This window comes from Morone saxatilis, unplaced genomic scaffold (genome assembly GCF_004916995.1).
Source record: "Morone saxatilis isolate NCDOM2014 unplaced genomic scaffold, NCSU_SB_2.0 Contig8, whole genome shotgun sequence".
NCBI classification, from domain to species: Eukaryota; Metazoa; Chordata; class Actinopteri; family Moronidae; genus Morone; species Morone saxatilis.
This window is the reverse complement of record NW_023340257.1, coordinates 22323927-22343695: the sequence shown is the minus strand read 5'-3', so window position 1 is coordinate 22343695 and position 19769 is coordinate 22323927. Positions and strand designations below refer to the sequence as shown.

The following is a 19769-nucleotide window of genomic DNA, read 5'->3' as shown; positions in this document are numbered from 1 at the left end:
TTTTTGTTATGCAAGGTCATTCTCATGCAGCACATTACCGGTCTGCAGAGGTTTGACCATTCAGCTGCTCAGAAAGGCACTTTTCCTCTTGTAGCAGAGACCCCATTTCCTGCAACCACTCAACGGCTTCAGTTTTTTCCACCATCAAATCCGCTCTCCGCTCAGTTTCTTTGGTACTGCAAGTGAGAACAGGACTCATGAAGTTGTTGCATATTACCAGAGAGATGTGCACTGAGCTGGTGACTGTGCTTCATTGAACATTTGTTTGATTTTTTTTATCATTTAAGTGTTGGGATGCAAAGTTAAAAGATGCTATATTAATGCTGTTCATTGGCCAAAATGTTGTCAACTGTGTGACTATAAAGATGCAAGTTGAGTGACTTAATCTTTCTCATTAGCCTTTATGAAGAGGTACAATACAGCACTCACTGCACCGTCTGTGTCAGACTTATTAAGAAAAACCACTTAAATGCTGAATTTAAAATGGTTAGAATCCATCAAACTCATGGCAAACCCATAGTTTGTCATCATGCAACAACATTATCAGCATTGTAGTTGCACTGAACTGCATCATTGTTTATTTAAAGTTGCACTATTTAGTGGGAAACATTGGCTGAAAATAGGAATATTGAACATTAAATATGGTTTATCTAACTTATTTATATTTCTATTTAACTTATAGTGTTATTATAGGAATTTTGCATGACTGACTTTTGTTTAATTAAGTTTAAATAATAAAATAAAGTTAAGTAACCCCTGCAGTACTCCAAACTACCCCTAGGGATACGAGCAACGAAAGTATCAGCACACAACTACAAGGAGGTCTGTTTAAGAGAAGAAATCTGGATGTTTTCCATTCCTCCAAACGTATGTATACTGGAAGAAAAAAACAATAAGTTGTTAAAACAAATAACGGTAAAGATAATTTAGCTGCCCTTCACTTTGGCTAACAATGACACTAAAATGAACAACTCAGGGAGGACAACAGTGTTTCTTTTTAAAGCAAGTGAATGAAACCATCGTTAAATACGTGAAACATATTCACGGTACCATTTCATTTTCTCTTCCTCAGCTCGCAGTCGTCTCTGCCCGACCTCCTCCAGTCTGTCGGTGTTGTCTCGGATTGCATTTTCAAGCTCTTTGATGAGCTGCTTCTGCAAGTTAAATACATCAATTAACGCTGCAACGTCAACGTACCGTTACTTAGTTTCCCAACACAGACTTTAAACACTCGCTGTAGTGTTTGCGACCCGCCACAGCAGTTTCTTTACATTAATATTATGGTTAATTTGTAACTTTAGTATTTTTTTAGCTGCAGCCACCGACATCAAACTTTGTTAATTAACTACGTTAGCTAGTTAGCTGTGCTGCCGTTACAAGTGCGACCTACCGTAAATTTTTCGCGTTGTGTTGGGTCAAATTGTAGGTCAAAAAATGCGACCATGTTATCTTCTTGTTTAAATGTTCTTGCCGGATTTTGTCGACCTGCCTCGGGTGAGACTCGAACTCGCGTCTGGGTGGTTTGTCCCCGCGACATTTATAACGACCACTTCCGGTTCACATGTCAGAGCCCGGATAGCTCAGTCGGTAGAGCATCAGACTTTTAATCTGAGGGTCCAGGGTTCAAGTCCCTGTTCGGGCGATCGAAGTTTTAAAATCTTAAAGCATTGCAGATTGAAGTCAGACCACACTACACTAATTGCAAACCTCCTTCTACTCTGAAGTTAAGAGAGTAACAGAATGCATTAGGTGGGTGGACCTAATACGAAGGATTTGAGTCTGACATAACACTCAATGGCTTCCATTATAAAGTAAATAAAGCAGGTGAAATTTAAAGAAACTGAAGGACCATAACAGTTGTACTGAAGTCAGCTGTACATCACAGCTCAACATTTTGCAAACCATTCTGCTGCTCGGAATGACAATGTGTGAATGCAGAGCCGTAGTCACGACACAAATACGGGGGGGTCATGACTCCTAGTCCCCAGAGACAGATTGCTTAATTAATGTACAGCAGAATCCCTCTAACATCTTGTGCAGCATAAACCAAGCGCTTCATAGCCAAACAATTGCATAGCGGGTCCAAACTTGCCTCATTACCTCCTATTTTCTGCTCTCTGGCAGTGCTCTGGTTGCACCTATCAGCAAATAGCCTTCCACTGGGGGAAAATAAATGCAATAATGAGGTAAATATTGGGCATGGTGCAACAGTTTGTCTACAGCTTCTGGATTATGCTGCACAAGCTGTTTGGGGAGAATGTGATGGACATTGTTTGCTTTTCTTGGAGCTGTAAAAAGATGTCTATGTTAACTTAGTTTGGGAAGAAGCCTATTACAAACCTCAGTTGAGCTTCTCCTGACAAATGCATGATGACTATCAGTTTGGGTGAAAAATCTATACAAACTAAATCTACAAATAAAACCTGAATACACTGAGAGTGAAGGCATTTTTAAAATAGCAGCTTGGCCTTTCTAGGATTTATAACAAGATGGTGTTTGTATAATTGGCTAAAGTTCAGTGGTGTCAGGATGTGGGTTTGAATCTGCTCTGCTGAGTTCATAAGTAAGGAACTATCACATGGCTATCTATCTAATCATGAATTGCTGGTTATTAAAGATGACCACCAAAGGACCAAGCTGTGCAGATGTGTGTTTGTGTGTGTGCGTGTGAGAGAGAGCTTTTTTCCACAAACTATTTGATCAGGCTGAAGATCAAGTTTCTACAAGAAGGGGCATTGCTGTAGGTATTTGTGGTGCAGAGAGAGCATTTAAATGCAGAATCATAACATATGGTATCAGTCAGATGCTGTGACACTCTTCTAGTTTGCCTTGCTTCATAAATGACAGATGACTGACACGAAGCAGCTGTGGGGCAATAAAAATTCAAACTGAATGACATTAAGAGCCCCTAGTGTATGGTTTCTCAATCCAGGGGTCAGACCAGGCCATTAGACTTATTTATTGATGATATTTGTTGAAGTTTGAATTAAGCCAGTTTTAATGCAACCCTGAATTGTTTTATAATACATTCAGGACTTTATTCATGATCCTCAAAGAGAATACAAAAGCACGCCTTGTTCACATTGCAACTCTTAAACTCCTGGAGCCATGAGAAACTTGGGACCAAAAAACATGGCCAAGGGCCAAAAAAAGAAACTCTGCACGGATGACTTTCTGTGAAGTGAAAATGTTTTCAGAGAAAGTTGCCCATGTCATAAAATCTGTCATTTTTAAGCTTTCGATAAAATTTTTATGTTTGAGGTTAACTGTGAAATACATAAAACATCTTGATGTCTTGCAGATCTAATTTCTAAGAGAAGCTTACATTATATTAAAAGCCATCAAACGGTCCTTCATAGGGACAGTTGGACGTCAACTGCCTGAGAGGATGAACATTCAAGAAATTCAAAGACCCATTAAAAAACTAGAGAAAGCCACAATCCTTAGTGGTTAAATATAAAAGATAATGCGTATGTCTATGAGACGCTGTTGCAATGCATACTGCTGCTTCAATGTCACACACATTTTATAAGACAAAGACCAAGACAAAGTGTTAAAACTGCCCTGTGAGACAACAGAAACTTGGAAATTAAAGTAAGAATTTGTGTTGTGTTACTCCACTGATGAAATGTGAAAGGATCACTGCCCACATCCTAAAATGGTTCAGCGATTCAAACAGAATGAATAAATGAACTGAAACAAAACGGCAATTCAGTCTGATTATCAGGCTATTAAAGATGGACATCAAAGAAACAAAACTATAATCTGTTGTGTCGTGTCAGTGGAGCTGCTTTGTGGGAGGCGAAGGTCACTTTGTGGTCCGATCCAAAGTTTATATAAACTTTAAGGCCCATTTGAGCGCCATATAACAGAGGTTTTATCACCGTTCTTAACCTCAGAGCATATGTTGATCCCCAGATAATTATCTTGGATACTGTCACCTTGTCTCTCTTTTTCAGTTCATTCTCTTCAGCGCTGTTTATCGGTTTACCCTTCATAGGCTTTGGGGATGGATCAGGCTGCCCCCCCCCCCCCCTCCTTTTTTAGAGACACCAGCTACAGTTCACAGCGGGACCCTGTTTGATTTGTGATGTACAAACAAATAGGATGACATAACCATCCTGGATGTTAGCTTCCACAGTCGTTTCAGAGAGATTTAGCAGCACATGTCAGACGTACAGGAAGTGGAAAAAGACCTATGATTATCAGTTACCTAATAATGTTCTAGTCAAACAGTTTCAATCCTTCCTGGAATGCACCAAAGTCTGGACCGGTGCGGGGTTGGATGTTGGACTGCTCTTCAGGAAGGAAAGCCTCGGATTATTTGAGGGATGAGGTGAAACATAATACGTACTGCTTCTCTTAAGGTTTATAAAACAGACAGATGATTGGAAGAATAAGAATAATTTGAACAAATCCTCAACAAAAACAGAAATCAACATTTAAAGACAATTTATTAATGTGTGTTAAGAGAAAACAGTCTTAACAAGATTAACAAGATTATATGAAATCCTGAATGAATTCCTGTGTTAGCGGAGGATAAAAAACAAAATTTTGCATTTTGAAGTGAGAAGTATCTTCGTATCATATTCGGCCACTAGAAGGCAGAAGAATACAGACAAGTGGACAGACCTACAGCCTTGACATATAAATGTAAGGGGCATCATCCCATTGCAGTGACGTTTCTGGTCACATGATGATTGTAATTACAATGTTCTTTGAGCTCTTCCCGTACAGTTATTCCCTGTGCTAAAATACCATACGCTGGTACCTCATGTGCCACAGTTCCTTTACTACTTTCCTTTTTTCATGGGATTTTTTCCCGGGTACTATTCCAATGCTCAGTGACTTGTGTATGGGACATATACCACAGGATTGTAGCACATGCAGAACATGTGATAATTTACCGCTTAAACTGTGGTACATTCCTGTGGTAGCTGTCCCAAAATACCACACAAGTCTCTGAGAACCACAGAAATACCAGAGGAAGATGTCAAAGGAACACAAAATGTACCAGAATAAGTTACTAATAACTAATAAGACTAATAAAATACTCGGGGTACCTGTACCACAGAACATAAGGTATTTTACAAATACATTTTTGAGAAAGTGGAGTGATCTTTATCAGCAGCTAAAACAAAGACTGTGACTTACTTTATGATGGGCGGTCTCTAAAATATAAAATTTCAGTGTCAGTTGGCTCAAACTACCTTTACAAAAACAGCAGTTTAAAGTTAGGTCTATAGTTACTGGGGATTAAGGGATCAAGGCTGGATTCTCAAATAGGAACTAAACCACTGTTTGCTTGAGACTGGATAAAAACTAGTGGCCAGAGAGCTGTTTATGACTGATAAGACGCTGGGATTAACTTTATCAAAGACCTCCTAGAGGAGCTCAGCTGGGGCGACCTTTTTGGGGACAGGTGATGCACTCCACATGACTAACACCTTTTTAGAACATGATCGTAAAATAGCTTTAAAACAATTTAAAGCAGAATTAAAACAACAACAAAATTGGGATCCACTGCTCACGGACGTTTGGGGAAGGATAAAAGAATCAGCATGTTTCTCCACGGAGCCTTCTGTACTGATAGCAGATTTGATTACAGCGAACAGTACCTCAGTGTTGTGACAAGTTTTAGATAGGAGCTCAAAGAATGCTGCTCTTGCATCTTCTCTGCATATATCTCACATTACAGTTGGTCTTCCATAGGGTCGTGAAATAGTTGCGCTCTGTTGGTTGTCTGTTGTTATTTTGTTGTTTTTTAGGGTTTTATGTCCCCTGAATAAAGAGAAAGCTGCAATGTTGTTGTTTTTTTGTTACTTGACATTGTGCAACCGAACTTCATTCAGGGACTGCATTCACCATTGAATGGAAACTGTGCCACCTCTGCAAGCTTAGAGAAGCTCACAATGATTTCTTTTCTTTGAGACTGTGCCCAGAGGTATGATTTCAGTTCTCTGGAAATTTGTGAGGTGATACTTTTGGTCTTTAGGAACTATAAAGTTGCTGTAGCCGGGTCTTACCCAGGCTTGAAAATAATGCTACTGCCTGAGTTTGAACTTTAACTGAAGTAACTTGAAAGGTGATGCCAGCCTGCATCCTACAGTTTTTCAATGATGCTAACTGCACACAAGGAAGACATCTGTGGGAGGACTGCAAAGCTTTTTCACTCCTACCTCTCCTTTTCTCCCATCCCTCTTCCCTTACCAGGAAATAACCTGGAGGAGATGATGGGATTAAATGCTGGAAAGGAGGAGTAAGGGAATAAGGGGGCCATTTGGGATTTGGATGTTTGAATATTATTGATGATACAGGTTTACTTAACTACTGATATCAGAGTAGGTAAGTCAGATTTGCTTTAGGAAGCAAATAGAAAACAGCAACAGACTTAAAACCTTATAAAACTAGAGGACAACACAGATTCTATTCTGTTTGATTTCATGCCAATTTTAAATAAATAGATAAATAATAATAAAATAGATATCAGTGAGGAGCTATGACCCTGGATTTTTTCTTCTTGTGCCTACAGCTGGATGTTGATCTTAACTGTGCAGAACGATGTATTTGCTGAAGATCTGATTTTAAGGGGCAGGGCCTACAGGCATGATTTGTGACATCACATCAAACAGTTTGGAATCAACCCTGGTCCAGTACGCAACTTGTACAAGACTGATGTAGAAACTCGATGCTACCAGTGCACATACACCGAGAATGGACTTTACAGTGAAGTAGGAGACGTCTTGTATCCAGGATACATTTAGAAATGAACCAGATTTGCATATTCATATATTCTGGAATGATTAATGAGGTAGATGTCTTTTAAAGAGTTTAGAGCAAGGGTAGGTTACATCCCAACAGTAATCAATAAATCAAATGCTCTGAAAGAAAACAAAGGAAGAAAGAGGGGAGACCTGAAGGGAGGGGGTGGGATTCTTTTTACTGTGGCTTTAATACATGTCTGGATGGACTCTTTAGATATTTCCTCATGTGTCTGATAAAATTGGGATTATCAATCACATTTTACTTCTAAGGCCCTGCATGCCCATCTTAAACCCACACAGGTGATCTTTTATCATTATATGCTTAATTGACCTCTCTCTGACTCGCACATGCTCAGTAGGCGCTAATTCCACCTTTATCAGAAGCCTTTTCCACAGAAGACATTTTGGACTTGTCGAAGTAGGAAAAGCATGGATGTAAATAATAAAATGACTGATGGCTGCGTAACATTTAGCTTCAGGGTCCGGGTATTGTGCATAGTGTCTTACATGTCGTGGCTTACTGGGGCACTTGAACTGAACCGTTGTTACTGTTATTATTATCACTTGTGCTTTTCCTACCATGGCAAATGAAAAGGTCTGCTCTGGAGTCCACTGACCTCGTGTAATTCCTCACATGGCTCTGCCCACTTTGAACGTGAGCAGAGGCGTAATCAGCCAGAATTGGAAATACCTGTGTGGGTGGCCTTTAAAAAGTAAACAGTGGCACTAATATTATTGAGGAGAGGGGTTTTTTCTTGATCAAACATGCCCTTCCAGTATGGCGATGACCTATTCTGAGTTCAAACAAACTGCTCATTTAGAAGCCCGGCTAACCGCAGCCTCTCTGTACCCCCGTTGGAGAACCAGTGAACCGAGCTGTAATCTGTATGAGCTCTGAGTAACAGCCTCTGATCCTCTTGGCTGATGCAGTTTGTCTGGCGTATGTTATCATGAATTCCCTTCATTTCTGTGTCCATATAAACAAGATTATTGTCAGATCTTTAAAAGCAGGCATATGGAGCTAATTGGAAGATCCTTTAAGACCAGTGGGGGCCTGTAAAGCACAGTAGGAAACAAAGAACGTAATATGTGGGTGGGAGTTTATTTTAAATCAATAAAATTGAGTGACTTCAAAGATTTCGGGCTAAACTGCTCAATTCTCTGGGTGCACTTTTCAAAATCGTTTGAATTCTATGTGATACACCTGTGTAACTGTTGTACTGCAGATATGTTAGTACTTGAAGTTCCTTTTCATATTTTCTCCATTACAGTACAGCCTGCTGTGTATTTCACAATAAATTAACCGCTGCTGGGGTGACGAGGGTAACACTATTTCTAGAGGTTGTATATGATTGCAGTCATGGTTGACTTTCTTGCTATCCTGCAGCAATATCAATTATGCAATATCTTTATGGAGATTGGTGTTATGGTAGCACAAAACCTTTTTTTTAAGCAGAGTTGCTCTTAAGGGCAGTAATTATCTCGCTAGGGTACCATCGGCGAAAAAAATTAATCAGAAAGAATTAATTGATGTGGAAGTATCTAACGGGCTGCCAAGGTTGAACTCTCTAAAGGTGATTCACTGCTTTCTCCGTCAAATAATCCCCACTCCAACAATATTAAAAACACTGCACAGTTTAGGTGTTTTAAACTGCCGTCATAACATTGTGTTGCCTGTGACTTCAGTAGCATTCACTTAGTGGTATGAGTGTGTTTTCTGTGATTTTGGGATTTCTTCCTCATGCTATTTCCCTTCCAGGATAAAGAAAATTAATTAGGAAATAAAAAAGAACATTTTAATGTGGGCTATACTTTTCTGATTGTAACTAATCGCATTATACTAAGAGTTTAACCCTCTTATAATCCTGCTGGTCTGCCCAAATCATAAATGTTATGGCCATGAATGAAAAAAGGTCACCCATGTCATTGTCAAATATATATTTTGTTATTTTGACTGACTAAAGGATTCAGTGGGATCTGGCGGTGAAGTTTCAGATTTCCCAGAAAACACAATCATAATCTAAGTGAATGCTATGGATATTATATTCAATTTCTGCCAATATATTTTCCTAAATGTTACACACTGGACCTTTAAAGTGATTTTTTTGTATCAAATGTTCAACCCCTGTAGGTTTGAAAGGTGCTCTTAGGAGGTCAGTTTATCCAAATTACAAAAAAATACTTGGTATGTCTGGTGGTATTGAACCATGAAGATAGTTCTGGCTTTATTTTTTACAGGTTTTGACATATCTGTCAGAGATTTCTGCCTCTAGCCCAACAATGGAGATTAGTATGAATCATTGTGTGGTTCTTCCAGTATAAAAAAATCATACCTAAAAGTGCTCACAGTGAAAAGCAGCCCCAGTCAGCTCAAATTCCCATCAGTTACAACAGTTGTAATATCCCTTTTACTCAGTGGCTGATGAGAGCAGCTGCACTTCCCAGTTACCACACATTTTACATGTTTTAAGACAATCAGCCGCCCACGAGTAACAAGACCTCAGATTTCATGGTACACCCTGTCAGTCTGAGGTACGAGTACTCATATAAAGGAGGGAACGCTCCAACTTGACCCCAATGTGTCAGCCTCTGCTGATGAGGCATCTGGTTGACTCTCTGTAACAATCGCTGGTGATATCAATCAGCACAGCAGATCAGAGAGATAGAGCAGAATGCAGAGGGGCCATGCTAACATATTAAACAGAGGAACTACTGAGAGAAAGATTTCTCAAGTGAGGATGGGGGAGGGGGGGGGGGTTACCATTATCTGGGGGTTGCCAAGCATTGTGAGAAAATGGGCATGCTAATGAGGGCCAAATGCATGGGGAAGAGCTGCATTGTAAATGAGCTGACTTTGTACACTTGGGTTTGGACGAATCTCTGAAGTGTTGTTTGTTAATCAAAGGAGGAAAAATGGAGAGGAACAAATGACTAAAAATAGTAACTGAAAATCTAGGTGCAGCTCACGCCTCTGATGACACACATACAGCTGTGGTAATTGCTATGAAAAGGTTACCATTATTGTTATTCACACTATGAAGGCAGGTTGAGGAACTTTGAGATACCCCTTGACATTAAGCTGATGGATGCTATGTCCCAGGGTATGATTGCATCTCAGGCTTTGTCTGGAAGACTCGGAGGCTTTGAAGTTGAGCAACCTGATCAAACTGCAAATAATCTGACTAGAGGTCACGGGATTTAACTCATCAATAAGAGGGAAAAGTTAAATTCACAGCAGTGACCATTCTTATCCTCTTTATCGATTGGGCAAAAAAAGGACTCCCACATGTAGTGAGCGCTACCAAGATCAGGAGGTCATGGGAAAGGCTTTTTAGGAATGTCAGTGGAGGCCTGTTCAGTTTACCTCAGGGCGTATTATTCTTTCACTGAAATAAAACGTTAAATCCAGAATTTCAATAAACATTTATTTACAAAAACAAAAAATAATGACAAAGAATAATTTGAAGAGTGAATACAAAACATGTGCTAATATGATAAAATACATTATCATACACAACGTATACCTTATGAATGTGTTAAATAAACTATGCTTTAGATTTTTGGAATCTGAAAAGTGAGTTGTGGAAGCAGGCAGCCAGTGTTGGATTGCTTTACGTATAGGGATTATTGCATTTCAGTTTGTGTTTAAGGCAAGGATGAGACATGAAGAGGAGACAGAAACACTTCACATAACAATGAAGCAATATTACTTTTCTCTTCATCACAGGGCACACTATCACGTAAACATCAATGAGGAGAAAGACAAAAAAAGAAAGAAGAGAATACTCTTTTTGTTAAAGAAATAGTTATGTAACAATTTTACAAATAGGATTGGTCCATACATTTTTCATTTAAGAACAGCTTTTATGAGAAGAACCAGTTTTCAAAGCCATGTGTGTGTGCTGCATAATGAAACAGTCCCTGCAGTTGTCAGATGAGTAGTGTCCCGTGATGTGCAGTGCACCATAATGACTTGGTGTCTTTGGTGCCTGATGTGCTGTACTGGTGTGAGTCCACAGAGTCAGAGTCCCCTCCCTTTCGTCGTCCGTCTGCCTGTCCCCGTCTCTCTGATGCTCTCTTCAGTACGGGTACTGCTTCTGCCTTTTGCCTGCGAAACAGGACAGCCAGGTGCACAGTAGCATGGCGGCCGCCGCCCCTGCCCCTGTGCAGTAATACGCCCAGCCGATCTGGCAGGAACCTGCAAAGGAGAACAGAGGATTCAGGATGATATATTTTCTTTATTTTATCTGCCCGTCTGTCAGCAGGATATCGCCAAAAACCCATGAATGGACCACAACGAAATTTGGACAGATTAGCCGTTGGCCAGGGAAGAACACATCCATTTTTTTTACCAGAATGTTTGGGTGTTAGAAGAGACTTGCTGTGTTTACTACTCTACATTTATAGAGCCCTTTTCAGAAATCTGCTTAGAAATCTCACATCACTACAACAAATAAAAATACACTTCTAAGAGCTCAAGTTAAAAACTGTTTACTCCATCAACTGCAGGAGTATATAAAATATTCTCTTTTCAAGTCCTCTACCTGCAGTTGTAATCAGAAGAACGTTCCCACTTGATTCCATGATTTTAAGGGTATGTTTGCAGAATTAAATATTCAATTTAATTTGGAAACTAGTGTGCTAAGAACAAGTTTCTGGCCATAAAAGAACATTGTTCTTCTAGTTGTATGTGTGCTGAGTGTGCTGTATGAATGGAATGTAGTCAATATTGTGAAGGGGAGCCTACTGATAATATAACTGTTATGTCAGCTGCAGTTCATTTAGAATACCTATGGTCATTTGAAATACACAACTGTGTGCACTGTCCTAAGAAGACTATATTCTTGCCTTAGAGCCAACACTAACGTGTTAGTATTTAGAGCAGAAAATGTTGTGAACTGCTTTACATTTTTGCTCAAGCCACGACATTCGCCTTCCTCTTGTGAAAAAGAGTTAGCATTGTTGAAACGAATGTACTGAACATAGTTTAACTTCATTTGCAAACAGACAGTCTGGTATGTGACAACAGCACTTTCACAGTACACACTACTGAAACTGAGCCAAGACCCAAAAGCAAATATAAATGAAAACATTAAGTGTTTTCTTTAGATGCATCTTCTATAATCCTCAGAGGACATTATTTGGATTATCAAACAAGAATATGACCTATATCTAACTCTAAATTTGGAAAATGTTACAATGACCATTAAGACTAATTAATCTCATTATAAGCATCACATTTTAGGAGAATATCTGATTGAATACAGTTACCTAATTACCAGCCTGGTGGGAGGAGGAGGAAGCACCTCATTAACAAATCATAGTCCTTTCTGTGTCACACTTAATGGAAATTAGCCTCTACTCTTCTTACAATTTTGCTATAGTTTATCTATTAACACGGTGCGTGACTAAATCCTTTTGAGGTAGTCAAGTAAAAGCAATCACTTGGATTTTTCACACATTCATTCTGTGGATAATTTCCCCAACTTTTTCATCTTCAACATACATGCAATTAATGTGAACTGCAGCTACATTCAAAGTTATATTTGAATTACTAAAATACTGACTTCTCTCTTCATGATTAATGAATAAGTCTATGAAGGAGAGAACCAAAGTACTCGTTGTGGTGAACACATCATTTGTGTGAAATCCACTGTTCTCATGGGAGAACATCACAGTCTTGTCGAGGGCGCTGCCGAGAATGAGGTGAAACTGAAATAACTATGGCGCCGTCATCTTCAGCAAGCAGATTTAATATGCCAGAGGCAGCGACTGGCACACTGATGCAAACACACTTGTTAACAATAATTTATACGTACTGTGCTTTCAAAGAGGAAATCACAAAATCAAAACTTATCCAACATAATTACTTCTGATGACATGGACTGTAATTTCAGTAATTAAGATGATGTGTCTAGGAATTTAAATCTGTTGGACTTTGTCTGAATTATACAGACATGGTTTAGATTTAAATGCTGCTGGAACAGTCACATCCATCTGCTGCCATAGTGGCAGCAGAAATCTGTATGAATAACAAAACAAACAAATTTCTTTTGTTCTTTAATGGCAATAGATTTACACAGTTTTTAACACATATGACATCATTCATCAATTGTACATCTTCACTTAATAACAATAGAACTGTTATTTTTGTCTTGATGGGGATGGTTTTAAAGGATGGTGATGTTGATTGGTGGCTCAGTGACTTTGTTATTCCATCTGTCCAAAGCAATATATATATATATATATATATATATATAGGCTACATCTCTATTCATTATGGAGTTGTTCCAGTGAGTTAACACCTCACTGATTCATGGCAAAAAAAATCTACAGTAATGGTTGGCTTTCCCTTGAAATTGGCTGTGGGTATTCACTGTCGGCAGTGAGTGAATCCAATTTGGACCTTTCTCACAGCACCACCAACAGGTCGAATTTGAAAAAAATACCAAGATCAAATGGGCAGATTGCAATGACATTCACTGACAACCGTATCTTCTGCTTGTGCCATCCTCAGGTCAAAAAAATGTCAACTTTGACCACAACGTATCTCATACTCCATCAGACTGACAAGAAATCTGAGGATGAACCAGGTAGATTTTAATGACCTCCATTGCCTTTTCCTTACCACCACCCTTGGAATATTTTTTCTCATGTTTTTAGACCCAGCACTGCTGGTAAGAAGAAGAAAAAAGGGCAGTATGTTGTCTATTTTATCCAGTACCTTTGTATTATGAGATGTAATGAAAATTGGACCCTACAGGAGACACCAGTGGGACTTAACTTGATGTTCTGTAACAAGCCACACCTTTTCGCTCAGCAGTTAATAGATATTATAGCAATCCACTTCAATTAACACATAAAGCTCTGCATAGCTTGATGTGTGAGGAAACAGGTAGACAAAATAACCTCCTTCCCCAAAATTAAAAGTGGCAGAAACTCTGGCATTGATGTAAATTGAAAGAGAGAGCAAATCTAAGTGTAACCGGTATCACCTGATCACATGAGTTATGGGCTCAACAGCTTTATCGGAAATTTTCCATTGACATTTAATTAAAATATTCCAATCACAAATTTCTCCCTGTACATTAAGTAAAAAAATAAAATGCTATTTGATTAGCATCAAATTAAGGAGCAGCTGCAGTATGAATAGCTCTTCCACCTGCCTGGAGTCTGATACAGTAGCATATTACTGGCTGTGAGATAGTCCTGAGAATGCCAGCTGAATACAGAGCACATATCGGGTTCCTGCTTATTCTCAGCACATATTTATAGCTATAAAACACTACAGAAATCGGCAGCTACTGGAGATTCTGTTGACTTTTTATCATACATTTTAAATACCAAGGGATCTTGTCTCTTCGGAATATGACAGTAACAGAGGGTTGTGTCTGCCTGGTTTCTAAAAAAAGGCAGAATGTCAAGGGCCAGATATAAAAGTCTGTTCTTAGTTTCTAACTTTTTTATAGATTCATCTGTTCTGGGACCAGAACGTTCAGCGAACACAAGACACATTTATACGGTCAAGGTTGAAGCATTAGTGTGTAATTTAGCCTCCGGGTGCGTGCTGTTGGTGTGTGTGCATACTGCATCTGCCTGGTAGACATCTTACCTAGTTGAAACTGGTTTGAGCTGTTGTTGCAGGTCTGTTGTACTTCCTCACTGTCCCATCCTAATGGATAAAGTGCACAGCCAGATCCTATGAGCAGACCTGAGAATAAGAGAAAGAAGAGTCTGTCAGGGATGAAGGAATAACTTGAACTGATCACTGGGGGTCAAAAAATATCACAAAACATGGCTGGAGGCTGACAAGACACTGTTTGTGAGGCGGGAGAACTGCAGTAAGGACACCATCAAAGTGTTCGCTCAGTTCCTCGAGGAAGGTCTGCATTGTTTTTGTGTGACCTTGCCTCTGTGGGTTTTCATAATTTAAACATTTTTCCATTAATGAGGAAGAATAATGCAAAGTGGTGTGTTGTTTTTTTTATTTGTTGCATTCAAATATTTTGCCAGGTATGAATTTAAACTCAGGTTTTTGCTCAGATTCCCTCTCATTCTTTGGTTTATGTTCTAATTAAAATGATCAAAAAAACAATGAGCTGCTGCTTTCCAATTGAGAGTTGAGAGTGTTTTTTTTTCACCTTATCAACAGTTTCCAGCGGATACGGACGAGGAGGCAGCTCTGACCTGTTCCAGCAGTTTTACCTCTCAACAAGCCTCACATCCCTTTGTAAAAATGACACGGATTGCGATTTTAACACTTCATCACGTTTTCACTGCAACAAAACAAAGCTCTCCTCTGCCAGCAGCTCATAAAACCGCTGCAAATGAACAACGAAACATATGCAAATAGCTTGGCAATTTCTCACAGAGGCAACAGCGAAAAAACAAGCATTTTTTGGTACGTAATAATTACTGTAAAACTCTGGAAAATCCTTGAGGGACTGCTTTATGTCAGTGATTAAAGAGACTTATGACTGTGCTTAAAGCTGCGCACAGAGACAAGAGTAAAATCTAGTCAAGGCCATTACATTAAGGATTAATATCCTCAATATTAGCCTGCAACCAGGTCTTGACAAGTTATTCCCCGGATGCCAAGGCCTGTCTCTTGAAATTACCCTGTGGGGGCCCCTGGTAGGTGGCTCTGCCATCACATTAGCCTAATCCCCTCCGATGTGTCTGCCCTGCTATCAGTTTTTTGGATGTGAGGATGGCAGCAGGGGAAGGGAAGGCAAGAAAGCTCTGCCTTTCCAACCTGATTACCGCTGCCATCCAGGACTGTCTTACTACATCTAGGCCAGATAACAAGCAGAAATTAATCCACATGCTAATGCAGATGGGCTGGACAAACCTAACAATCAGAGGTGGAGTAAGAAAAGTGAAAAAGACATCTGTGTCTTCCCAGGGACGGTGAATGTCATCGGCTCGGTTATGGGAGAAATAGAGTTGGTTTATTATGGCACCTGTGGTAGAAAATCAATTCAGTGAAACTCTGGCATGTTGATGAGAATGAAGGAATATAAAATGGCTCTAACCAAGTCTGTGTCATTACAGCTCAGGATCAAAAGGGATCCGGGGATTGTCATACGTAACAACTCAACCGTTTCTTCTTCAGACCCTTAAGAGAACTTCAACGAATTTCTGCTTCAGACCTACAATTGCTACCTTTAGCTGAACAGTACAGCAAAAGCAATGCGGGAGCTAGTCCCTGTACAAGCAGCCACTGTGGACCCCTGATGAACATCCCAACCCACTATTCCACAAGGTACAAAAATGAATTTAGGAACAAGCGAGCATACACGTATACAGTCGTTAAAATATTCCCAGTTATATAATGCTATCAGAAGTGTTTTGATTAAAATTTGTAACAGTAAAGACTGTAAAGCATGTGAGCATGATAATGTATTCATGATTAATATTTAACAAAATCAAAAATTCTCTTTCAAGTGTTGTGTAATGCAGAGAGATACAGCAGCATGTAATCAAATTGAATTTCCTTGCAGCACAAGGGAGGAAAAAAAATGTACACAGGGCAAAATGTAGCTTTGTCCCCCAAACACATTGTTATTCTATCCTGCAAATTGTAATATTTACATTTGAAAAAAATCCAGATTTATGGGCATTCTCAGTCATTCCTTGATTAACACATTTGTTAAAATGATCAAAACCATAAAGAGCTGCTGCTCTGTGGCAGGCACTTCAGAGAGAAGAAGGGGAAAAGAAAGATTTCAGTGCATAGTTTCCACATCAGGTCAGATGATGATGATGACATGGAATGAACAAAAAAAAACAAAAGACTACAGACGGACGGAAAATTATTTTCGAGACGAGAGCTCAGTTCCATTGTGTAATCACAAAAAAATCAACGTTTTCTGGGTGAACCGTCAGGGCTTTCTGTTGTTTTTGGGGATAAACTCACTCAGCCTGCAACACTGCAGTGGGTGAAATCAACGTGGGCACTCACATGTTACCATGACACTATTAAGACAGATACCGCAAAACACAAATCACAGAGGGAGCAGATGAACAGAAATATAAACACATCACTAAGGTGTAATTCAATTCTGTATATGTGGCACAACATTCTTCTCTTGGCTTTTATTTATTTATTTGATTTATTTATTTTTTCCCACTATAGTTAATTCTTCAAATCCCATCCTCCACACTCACTATGTGGGTTATTGAGAACTAGAGGTAGGGAGGCTGGTGACTGGGATGTGGGAGAAAGATTACAAAGAATAAAAAATGTTCTTTCACATATGTTTATGAGGCAAGCTGCTCGATAGAAGCGTGGATTTGTGAGAGGCAACAACCCTTAGGCTCTGATTCTCCATGCCTGCTGCTGTAGACCGATACTTCCTGGCCTTCTTATTTCCTAAGCTGTCACCGATGTGCCCCGATCTGCACAAACAGACATTTGGGGATTTGTGTCATTTAGCATGTGGTTGTCAGCTACAGCACTGTTTCTCAACCTTTTTGTCTTGTGACCTCTCAAACTGAGACAACTACTTCTTGTGACCTCCCATCAAAGACCGCATATGAAGACACTTTGTATTATGCAATGTGTTTTTTTATTTTATTTCTTGACCTAAATATGGCATCCTGACCTCCAGCTTGAGAAACCACTGAGCTAGTGGATACGCTACAAACACCAAACCACATGCTAGACTTCATAAGATAAAACTTAATGATCCCCTTGGGAAAAACTGGTTTGCTGTAGCAGAAAATAGAGAACTAGAAATAAAAAGCATTTCACTGGATGCAAACAAGGTGATGCATTAGACTTTTGATGTTCGTGTTAATTGTGCCACAAAATAAATCTTCAATTCTAACTGATATGGTTGTAGTGCCAAATTGGTGACAACGATCCATAAGTTTAAAGGCAAAGCTATCCAACTGGCTTGAGTTTGTTCTTTTCCGGCACAAATTCTAACCTGAAGCAGATGACTGTTCGTGGCGGGGGGGTTGCAGTGGGCGTGAAGTCCAGAGGATGTGATGAAGTTTGACTTGAAGTACAGGCTTTCTGTTCATGGATTATCTTTATAATGTTAAAAGAACTGTTGTGCCATTCAAACACACCAACCGAGGTGCAGAGGTGCATTATATTATTATTATATTACACATTATTACGTAACGGTGAGGGCCACCACCACAGCACCAAAATGAAGCACGATTTGGCTCCAACAAAAGTCTTCTGTGAATTTCATTTCTTTCCCCAAACCACAGAAAGGCTCTCCCTTCTTTCAGACAACATGATCGACTTCAACAAGGGGATTTTTCTGTGAGCAGATGGCTGTCTCATGATGAAATCATTGCAGAACTCCACTAAGCCGCCATGAGGATAGCGGTGAAAGTCACCAGAAGGCTGTTACTGCAGCTACAAGGCAACTATACGACAGTGTAGAACAGACGGACAGAAAAGATCATAAATGTGAGAAATCTGCCATCACCAGCGTCCACAGACACTGTGTGCCTTCAACAGAGACTGTTAAGAATCAAAATAACTAGTTTCCCTTTAGCAGCATCGACCGTTCCCTCAGGTCAAACTTAAAAGACGCCTTCAGCTTTCTGGGAGATCAGGAGAGGTTCAAGTGCTCCTCCATCAACACAAGCCTGGGAGGTTTGTTTGTTTACTTCACTGCTTTTTGCCTGCAACCACTGTTCGTAAAACCTCAACCCATTTTGGAGTCTTGTTTCAGTTGCTATGGTAGCCAGCTGATGCCTGATCTGGCGGAGGAGGTGGAAGAGGAAGAGGAGAGGGTCAGAGAGAGTGCGCAGTGCACAATCCAAGAGGCCAGACAACTTATTCACAGATCGAGTTTCAATTGATCTCCATGCAATCGTTATCCAAATAACTATCTCAGGGCCTAATGGCTTCTCTGAAAGGCTATTCTATGAACTGGAAAGGAGTTCAGTTAAATGGACTCAACCAAATACAATCAGCCCCACATTTCAGTGTTCAATCCATAAAATCTGTTCTAATGTAGTCAACTTTCTTCTGTATATCCTTGCCTCAGATTTCATCATCGTAGTTGGGCTCGCTTTTGAAATCGCATTTTGGTGCTTTAAAAAGCACACAGAGAAGTGCTTTATTCCATCAGAGCTGCTCCATTGTTCCCTATCCTTTTTCTGTCAACGCTTTTTACCTGAATGAAAAACAGCCCCCTTCTCATATCCCCCACATTCTCTGATTTAGGGAGTGCTGATGCCTTTTGTCAAGCCTTCTTGCTCTCTGTCAGAAACCAAGGAATTTCTTTACCCTCCTTCATGCCCCGAGACAATACCATTCAAGGTTATCATTCAAAAGGCCAAAGAGGACAGGGAGAAAAGGCTGCGGCTAAGCTGGAGAGAATTTTGGTGGCCAGGGAATTGGAGTGGGGATGTGCCTGAATGGGCCGGCTTAATGTAAGACATTCCCTTTTGGGCTTGGAGAATCATCCGAAAGAAGGAGGGAAAATGTAAGAACAGCCACACCTGGGAAGGCAGACCTGTGCAGTGTCAAAATAATATCCACCTTTACTTGTCTTTTGCTCTTTTTCTGTTTAAACTCTTAGTTTTATTAAGACAGCTGAAAATGTTATGTTCAGTGCTTCTGTTTAAGCAGTATTCTAGAGACGTGTGAATATAAGAAAAGACAGAACAAGGCAGGGTGGGTTAGATTTTCACAGAATCAAACACTGTTTTATTGTTATCATTCTGCAGCAGTAGCCATTCAGTGTTACATTCTGTAATTATCTCTATGTAGTACTTTTCATTGGATTCTTCCATTTCCGCAATGAATGCATAATATGGCAACCTTGGGTGTCGCCAAATCAACAAGGACTGAAATAATCATACATTTTTTTGCAATGTTATGAATTTACTCACATGGTAGTTGATACAATATGTGCACAATCTGGGCTCAGTTTAATAAAATGTCACATTATATGGTTCCTCACATGCAATAGATCAATAAATACATTCTGTAATGTAATTAATATGATGATTAACATGCTTATGTGTGGC

The 19769-nt window shown here is 39.7% G+C and overlaps 1 protein-coding gene and 1 non-coding gene across 2 annotated transcripts in view; one reads left to right on the top strand and one right to left on the bottom strand.

Annotated features, from left to right (window-relative positions):
- The first annotated feature begins 1569 nt into the window (after positions 1-1569).
- Positions 1570-1642, top strand: trnak-uuu. Its single transcript has one exon. It is a non-coding gene; the product is annotated as a tRNA-Lys (tRNA).
- An 8528-nt stretch (positions 1643-10170) lies between these two features.
- Positions 10171-19769, bottom strand: part of LOC118341697 (LHFPL tetraspan subfamily member 6 protein) — a gene marked incomplete at its 5' end in the record, with an annotated part of 40798 nt that continues 31199 nt past the window's right edge. Inside the window, 2 exon segments of the mRNA XM_035680017.1 lie at positions 10171-10962; positions 14377-14475. Of these exon segments, the coding sequence (XP_035535910.1) occupies positions 10844-10962; positions 14377-14475 (218 nt within the window). The 3' untranslated portion in view covers positions 10171-10843.